At 50.0% G+C, this 9130-nt stretch overlaps 1 protein-coding gene across 2 annotated transcripts in view; it reads left to right on the top strand.

Moving 5' to 3' along the window:
* Nucleotides 1–9130, top strand: part of PSME4 (proteasome activator subunit 4) — a 338013-nt gene that overhangs the window by 199331 nt on the left and 129552 nt on the right. For both annotated transcript variants that reach the window (XM_068233125.1, XM_068233124.1), the window contains exon 28: nt 3689–3898. In XM_068233125.1, coding sequence (XP_068089226.1) covers nt 3689–3898 — 210 coding nt within the window. The remainder of the gene's footprint in view (nt 1–3688; nt 3899–9130) is intronic.

Raw genomic sequence — 9130 nt, 5'->3', positions numbered from 1 at the left:
TGTTTTAGCTGTGTCCCCATTTAATCAGCAATAACTTTATCCCTGCTTAGGACACCTAAATGTTACATATCGTTTTTTTCAAGAGAAACTAGGCTTTCATTTGGCTGTATTTTTCCCCAAGAATGATTTAGTTTTCTATGCAATTTAATGGGAAAAAATGAAAATATACATTATTTCTCAGTTTTTACCAATCCCAGTTGAAAAATGCCACTGTAGAGAAAACACATTTTATTTGGCTATTTCTCCTGTTTTTCATAAACTTTAAATGACGTTCCTCTCATAATTTATGGTAATGATATTTTGTTTCTGAAATAAGGGTGGCTTTTTGCTACACTCTGTACTTTTCACTTAAGATTGAGAAAATATAAAAAAATATTTTAAATGGTACCAGTGCACCCAGTATTAGGTTCCCCCTCAGTATAGCTAACCAGATGCCCCCCCCCCCCCCCTCCAGTACAGGTAACCAGATGTGACCACGGTATCACCCCCCTCCCCTCCCTGAAATAGCTAGATATGCCCCAGTAAAGTCCGACGTGCCCCCAATATAAGGCCCCCTTCCTTAGGTAGCCAGATGTGCACCCCAGTATTAGGTCATCCCCAGTATAGTCAGCTGTGTCCCTCAGTATTAGGTCCCCCCATATAGATAGGCAGATGTACCCCCCAGTATTAGGACACAGCTGACTATACTGGGGATGACCTGAGTACTAGGTCCCCCCCATATATATAGGCAGATGTGCAACCATTATTAGGATTCCCCCTCCCCTCAGTATAGCCAGATGTGTCCCCAGTATTAGTGCACCCCCCCCCAGCACCTCCTTTAGCTCCCCCCCCCCCCAGTATGCCCCCTTTTAGGCAGCCCTCCAGTCGTATTAGGCAGCCCCCCTTTATTAGGCAGCCGCCCTCTCCCGGCCAATCTGGAAGTAAAACCTGGAAAGAAAAAGCATGCCTCTCTCACCTCCCTTGATCTAGAGGCGATCCTCCTGCAGCTCAGCAGTCAGCACCGTACTGCCATGTACACCGTGTCCCGGCTTGATGACATCATCACGCCGGGACCCGCAGTACACGTCAGTACAGGGCTGACTGCGGAGGTGGGAGCAGAGGATCCTGCAGCAGGTTCACTGCTAGATTCAAGGAGGAGAGTCCTGCTTTTTCTTTACAGATTTCTATTATGGGGGGCACGGAGGAGGGAGGAATGATCAGTGCTAATGGGCGTAGCATTGATCATTCCTCCGTGGGGCGCCCGCTAAGGACACTCCGGCTCCCTTAGCCAATTAGTGCAGAAGCAGACTGTGACGGGAGTGCGCCAATCGTTTACAGCACTGCTTCTGGTAAAACTCGTATATCTACGTCCTTGTGGCTTGGATGACGTCACTGAGGACGTAGATATATTGTAGTGCTGGATAAAGTCGTTAAAGAGGAACTGGAAAAGCTTGGAGACCAACATGTGCTCTTAAAGGGAACCATAGGTGAAAAAAATTAAGATATTATACATACCTGGGGCTTCCTCCAGCTCCATACGCTCTGATCGCTCCCCACAACCGCCATCCTCCGCTGCCTGCAGCTATGAGAACCGGGTCCCTGCTGTTCCATCAGTTGGAGCCAGTCTAAGCATAAGGGCAGTGCGCTGTTTGCGTATCCGGGGAAGGAAACGGCTGAACAGATGTGAATGAAATTTGGCACACACATAGTACATTAGCTGGAATAAAGTATAGGATACTTTTTATTCCCATAACCAAAAAGTGGGCGGAGACAAATACACATTTCACTGGGAAATATAAACTGCAGCCATTCTTACACTGTTAATGGTAGGGTTCTCAAACTTTGCACAGTTGGTCACTGGGTGACTGGGATTAATATTCAGAAAGGTGGGAGGAGCCTACAAAAGCCAGTCACAATTCACCTACTGATTTTCAAAGGGAATATTCTTGCACTGCTAATGGCACAGGCCTCAAACCTTGGTACATTTGGTCATTGGGTGACTGGGGTTCAAATTCAGAAGAGGGGATGGAGCCACAAACAGTGAATCAGATTTGTGCAAGAATGGCAGCAATTAAATATTCCCCTTGAAAATCAATAGGTGAATTATGATTGGTTTTTGTAGGCTCCACCCACTTTTCTGAATATTAACTCCTTTACGACCGCGTCACGCCGATTAGTGTGAAAACGGCGGCTCCCCCAGGACCGCAATAACTGCAATTGGCGTCAAGTCCTGGGGGCACATTTTGCTGGGGATCGCGTGCGCGCATCTCCGCTCCAATGAGGGAGCTCGGCAATCGCTGCTAAGAGACTGTTAGACAGCGAAACCTCTGTATATTTACACTGTACAGCGCTGCGATCTAAGGCATTGCTGTACTGGGGACAGCCGTGTCACTCGGCTGTCCCCTGGGAGGCACGACAGCGATCGGCTGTCATAGGCTGAAAAAAAATAATAGAAAAATTGTAAATTTTATTTAAAAAAAAAAAAGATACATTTATAAAAAAAATAACCTGCAGCAGCGATCAGAGCCCGAAATCTCTGTTAGTGGGCAGAAAAGGGGGAGGGATTCATTTGTGTGCACGGATGTGTGGCTTTGCAGCAAGCCCTAATTTGAAAAAATAGCCGGAGGGGCGGGGGGGGTATAAAGCCTGTGGTTAACCCCAGTCACCCAGTGACCAACTGAGCAAAGTCTGAGAACGCTGCCATTAACAGTGTAAGAAGGGCTGCAGTTTACATTTCCAGTGAAATTTATATTGGTCTCCGCCCACTTTTTGGTTATGGAATAAAAGTATCCTATACTTTATTCCAGGTAATGTACTATGTGTGTGCCAAATTTCATTCACATCCGCTCAGCTATTGGTGCGTTATTGAGTAACAAACCTCCAACCTTCCACATTTATAATATTAATGAGATTTAGATAGCGCTGGCAGCTTCCGCAGTGCAGTACAGAGTCTCTAGTCATGTCACTGACTCTCCTCAGAGAAGCTCACAATCTAATTATTTTCACAGTCCTAGTCTTCTGTCCCTATTGTAGACTAAAGCCAATTTTCAGGTGAACCAATTAATTTACCTGTATATTTTTGGAATGTGGGAGGAAACTGGAGTGCCTGGAGGAAACCTGCGCAAACATACAAACTACATGCAGTTAGTGTCCTGGCCTAGAGTACAGCACTACCTGCAGTAATGGTGATAGTTTCAGGGGAAAGCTTAGTCACAATCACTGTACAGACGCACTGTTCTGCTTCATACTGAGCAACGCTCTCTGGAGGGAGGGGAGGAGGAAGACGAGTGTAGCACAGTCCAGCCTGCAACCCTCTATTGATCTGAGACATATCTCTGCCCTTCAAGTCCCATAGAAGAAAAGCCCTTTACAAATAATACTGTATTAGCACGGGAGAAGAACAGACCGTAGGCACCTGGCAAGAGGCATCCATGTGCCCCGTTACGGAAGGGGAAGTCATTGACATTGGATGCCGGTTCTCGCACTGGATTTTTCTCCCCTATTATAATAATGAACAATTTGTTAGGACAAGTCAGTGACCTGGGTTTCCTCCTGTTTGTTACACTCCGTGTCCTGGTCGTTGATCTGTCCCTGCGTGCTGACACATGATGGAGCCCTCACTGATGTGGGTATTACCGTGCTCTCTATGTCAGATCACCCCCACCAGGTCCCAAGATCCCATCACTGACAGCAATGTTTCTATCGGCAGGGTGCCTTGTATTGTCTGCTTGGAAACCATGGAGCAGTCTGTCTAGCGAATCTTCATGACTGGGACTGCATTGTACAGACGTGGCCAGCAATAGTCTCTTCAGGCCTCAGCAAAGCAATGTCTCTCGAAAAACCATCAATCGTGCGCCTCTTTGATGATCTGTCTGAGAAGATCCATCGGCAGTACGAAACAATTGGATTGGACTTTTCTGTAAGTCTTTTTTTTTTTTGTCACCCTGAAGTAACCAGTATCTGCCTGCTCTACCATTTCCCACTCTCTGACTAGTGCTGTAACCAGTATCTGCCTGCTCTACCATTTCCCACTCTCTGACCTGTGCTGTAACCAGTATCTGCCTGCTCTACCATTTCCCACTCTCTGACTAGTGCTGTAACCAGTATCTGCCTGCTCTACCATTTCCCACTCTCTGACTAGTGCTGTAACCAGTATCTGCCTGCTCTACCCTTTCCCACTCTCTGACCTGTGCTGTAACCAGTATCTGCCTGCTCTACCCTTTCCCACTCTCTCCGACCTGTGCTGTAACCAGTATCTGCCTGCTCTACCCTTTCCCACTCTCTGACCTGTGCTGTAATCAGTATCTGCCTGCCCTGCCCTTCCACACTCTCTGACCAGTGCTGTAACCAGTATCTGCCTGCTCTACCCTTCCCCACTCTCTGACCTGTGCAGTAATCAGTATCTGCCTGCTCTACCCTTTCCCACTCTCTGACCTGTGCAGTAATCAGTATCTGCCTGCCCTACCCTTTCCCACTCTCTGACCTGTGCTGTAACCAGTATCTGCCTGCTCTACCCTTCCCCACTCTCTGAGCGGTGCTGTAATCAGTATCTGCCTGCCCTACCATTTCCCACTCTCTGACCTGTGCTGTAACCAGTATCTGCCTGCTCTACCCTTCCCCACTCTCTGACCAGTGCTATAACCAGTATCTGCCTGCTTTATCATTTCCCACTCTCTGACCTGTGCTGTAACCAGTATCTGCCTGCTCTACTATTTCCCACTCTGACCGGTGCTGTAACCAGTATCTGCCTGCTCTACCCTTCCCCACTCACTGACCTGTGCTGTAACCAGTATCTGCCTGCTCTACCATTTCCCACTCTCTGACCTGTGCAGTAATCAGTATCTGCCTGCTCTACCCTTTCCCACTCTCTGACCTGTGCTGTAACCAGTATCTGCCTGCCCTGCCCTTCCCCACTCTCTGACCTGTGCTGTAACCAGTATCTGCCTGCTCTACCCGTCCCCACTCTCTGACCTGTGCAGTAATCAGTATCTGCCTGCTCTACCCTTTCCCACTCTGACCGGTGCTGTAACCAGTATCTGCCTGCCCTACCATTTCCCACTCTCTGACCTGTGCTGTATTCAGTATCTGCCTGCCCTACCCTTTCCCACTCTCTGACCTGTGCAGTAATCAGTATCTGCCTGCTCTACCATTTCCCACTCTCTGACCTATGCAGTAATCAGTATCTGCCTGCTCTACCCTTTCCCACTCTCTGACCGGTGCTGTAACCAGTATCTGCCTGCTCTACCCTTCCCCACTCTCTGACCTGTGCTGTAACCAGTATCTGCCTGCTCTACCACTTCCCACTCTGACCTGTGCTGTAATCAGTGTCTGCCTGCTCTACCCTTTCCCACTCTCTGACCTGTGCTGTAACCATCATCTGCCTGCTCTACCCTTTCCCACTCTCTGACCTGTGCTGTAATCAGTATCTGCCTGCTCTACCCTTTCCCACTCTCTGACCAGTGCTGTACCCAGTATCTGCCTGCCCTGCCCTTCCCCACTCTCTGACCTGTGCTGTAACCAGTATCTGCCTGCTCTACCCTTCCCCACTCTCTGACCTGTGCAGTAATCAGTATCTGCCTGCTCTACCCTTTCCCACTCTCTGAGCGGTGCTGTAATCAGTATCTGCCTGCCCTACCATTTCCCACTCTCTGACCTGTGCTGTAACCAGTATCTGCTGCTCTACCCTTCCCCACTCTCTGACCTGTGCTGTAATCAGTATCTGCCTGCTCTACCATTTCCCACTCTCTGACCTGTGCAGTAATCAGTATCTGCCTGCTCTACCATTTCCCACTCTCTGACCTATGCAGTAATCAGTATCTGCCTGCTCTACCCTTTCCCACTCTCTGACCGGTGCTGTAACCAGTATCTCTGCCTGCTCTACTCTACCCTTCCCCACTCTCTGACCTGTGCTGTAACCAGTATCTGCCTGCTCTACCACTTCCCACTCTGACCTGTGCTGTAATCAGTGTCTGCCTGCTCTACCCTTTCCCACTCTGACCGGTGCTGTAATCAGTATCTGCCTTCTCTACCCTTTCCCACTCTCTGACCTGTGCTGTAACCATCATCTGCCTGCTCTACCCTTTCCCACTCTCTCTGACCAGTGCTGTATCCAGCATCTGCCTGCTCTACCATTTCCCACTCTCTGACCTGTGCAGTAATCAGTATCTGCCTGCTCCACCCTTTCCCACTCTCTGAGCGGTGCTGTAATCAGTATCTGCCTGCCCTACCATTTCCCACTCTCTGACCTGTGCTGTAACCAGTATCTGCCTGCTCTACCCTTCCCCACTCTCTGACCTGTGCTGTAACCAGTATCTGCCTGCTCTACCACTTCCCACTCTGACCTGTGCTGTAATCAGTGTCTGCCTGCTCTACCCTTTCCCACTCTGACCGGTGCTGTAATCAGTATCTGCCTTCTCTACCCTTTCCCACTCTCTGACCTGTGCTGTAACCATCATCTGCCTGCTCTACCCTTTCCCACTCTCTCTGACCAGTGCTGTAACCAGTATCTGCCTGCCCTGCCCTTCCCCACTCTCTGACCTGTGCTGTAACCAGTATCTGCCTGCTCTACCCTTTCCCACTCTCTCCGACCTGTGCTGTAACCAGTATCTGCCTGCTCTACCCTTCCCCACTCTCTGACCTGTGCAGTAATCAGTATCTGCCTGCTCTACCCTTTCCCACTCTCTGAGCAGTGCTGTAATCAGTATCTGACTGCCCTACCATTTCCCACTCTCTGACCTGTGCTGTAACCAGTATCTGCCTGCTCTACCCTTTCCCACTCTCTGACCTGTGCTGTAATCAGTATCTGCCTGCTCTACCATTTCCCACTCTCTGACCTGTGCAGTAATCAGTATCTGCCTGCTCTACCATTTCCACTCTCTGACCTGTGCAGTAATCAGTATCTGCCTGCTCTACCCTTTCCCACTCTCTGACCGGTGCTGTAACCAGTATCTGCCTGGCCTACCCTTCCCCACTCTCTGACCGGTGCTGTAACCAGTATCTGCCTGCTCTACCCTTTCCCACTCTCTGACCGGTGCTGTAATCAGTATCTGCCTGCTCTACCATTTCCCACTCTCTGACCTGTGCTGTAACCAGTATCTGCCTGCTCTACCCTTCCCCACTCTCTGACCTGTGCTGTAACCAGTATCTGCCTGCTCTACCACTTCCCACTCTGACCTGTGCTGTAATCAGTGTCTGCCTGCTCTATCCTTTCCCACTCTGACCTGTGTTGTAACCAGTATCTGCCTACTCTACCATTTCCCACTCTCTAACCTGTGCTGTAATCAGTATCTGCCTGCCCTACCATTTCCCACTCTCTGACCTGTGCTGTAATCAGTATCTGCCTGCTCTACCATTTCCCACTCTCTGACCTGTGCAGTAATCAGTATCTGCCTGCTCTACCATTTCCCACTCTCTGACCTGTGCAGTAATCAGTATCTGCCTGCTCTACCATTTCCCACTCTCTGACCTGTGCAGTAATCAGTATCTCCCTGCTCTACCCTTTCCCACTCTCTGACCTGTGCTGTAATCAGTATCTGCCTGCTCTACCCTTTCCCACTCTCTGACCTGTGCTGTAATCAGTATCTGCCTGCTCTACCCTTTCCCACTCTCTGACCAGTGCTGTAACCAGTATCTGCCTGCCCTGCCCTTCCCCACTCTCTGACCTGTGCTGTAACCAGTATCTGCCTGCTGTACCCTTACCCACTCTCTCCGACCTGTGCTGTAACCAGTATCTGCCTGCTCTACCCTTTCCCACTCTCTGACCTGTGCTGTAACCAGTATCTGCCTGCTCTACCCTTTCCCACTCTCTCCGACCTGTGCTGTAACCAGTATCTGCCTGCTCTACCCTCTCCCACTCTCTGACCTGTGCTGTAACCAGTATCTGCCTGCTCTACCCTTTCCCACTCTCTGACCAGTGCTGTAACCAGTATCTGCCTGCCCTGCCCTTCCCCACTCTCTGACCTGTGCTGTAACCAGTATCTGCCTGCTGTACCCTTACCCACTCTCTCCGACCTGTGCTGTAACCAGTATCTGCCTGCTCTACCCTTTCCCACTCTCTGACCTGTGCTGTAACCAGTATCTGCCTGCTCTACCCTTTCCCACTCTCTCCGACCTGTGCTGTAACCAGTATCTGCCTGCTCTACCCTCTCCCACTCTCTGACCTGTGCTGTAACCAGTATCTGCCTGCTCTACCCTTTCCCACTCTCTGAGCGGTGCTGTAATCAGTATCTGCCTGCCCTTCCCTTTCCCACTCTGACCTGTGCTGTAACCAGTATCTGCCTGCTCTACCCTTCCCCACTCTCTGACCAGTGCTGTAACCAGTATCTGCCTGCTCTACCATTTCCCACTCTCTGACCTGTGCAGTAATCAGTATCTGCCTGCTCTACCCTTTCCCACTCTCTGACCGGTGCTGTAACCAGTATCTGCCTGCTCTACCCTTCCCCACTCTCTGACCGGTGCTGTAATCAGTATCTGCCTGCTCTACCATTTCCCACTCTCTGACCTGTGCTGTAACCAGTATCTGCCTGCTCTACCCTTCCCCACTCTCTGACCTGTGCTGTAACCAGTATCTGCCTGCTCTACCACTTCCCACTCTGACCTGTGCTGTAATCAGTGTCTGCCTGCTCTATCCTTTCCCACTCTGACCTGTGTTGTAACCAGTATCTGCCTACTCTACCATTTCCCACTCTCTAACCTGTGCTGTAATCAGTATCTGCCTGCCCTACCATTTCCCACTCTCTGACCTGTGCTGTAATCAGTATCTGCCTGCTCTACCATTTCCCACTCTCTGACCTGTGCAGTAATCAGTATCTGCCTGCTCTACCATTTCCCACTCTCTGACCTGTGCAGTAATCAGTATCTGCCTGCTCTACCATTTCCCACTCTCTGACCTGTGCAGTAATCAGTATCTCCCTGCTCTACCCTTTCCCACTCTCTGACCTGTGCTGTAATCAGTATCTGCCTGCTCTACCCTTTCCCACTCTCTGACCTGTGCTGTAATCAGTATCTGCCTGCTCTACCCTTTCCCACTCTCTGACCAGTGCTGTAACCAGTATCTGCCTGCCCTGCCCTTCCCCACTCTCTGACCTGTGCTGTAACCAGTATCTGCCTGCTGTACCCTTACCCACTCTCTCCGACCTGTGCTGTAACCAGT

This window comes from Hyperolius riggenbachi, chromosome 4 (assembly GCF_040937935.1).
Source record: "Hyperolius riggenbachi isolate aHypRig1 chromosome 4, aHypRig1.pri, whole genome shotgun sequence".
NCBI classification, from domain to species: domain Eukaryota; kingdom Metazoa; phylum Chordata; class Amphibia; order Anura; family Hyperoliidae; genus Hyperolius; species Hyperolius riggenbachi.
Note: the sequence above shows the minus strand (reverse complement) of the source record. Positions and strands in the feature narration are given on the sequence as shown.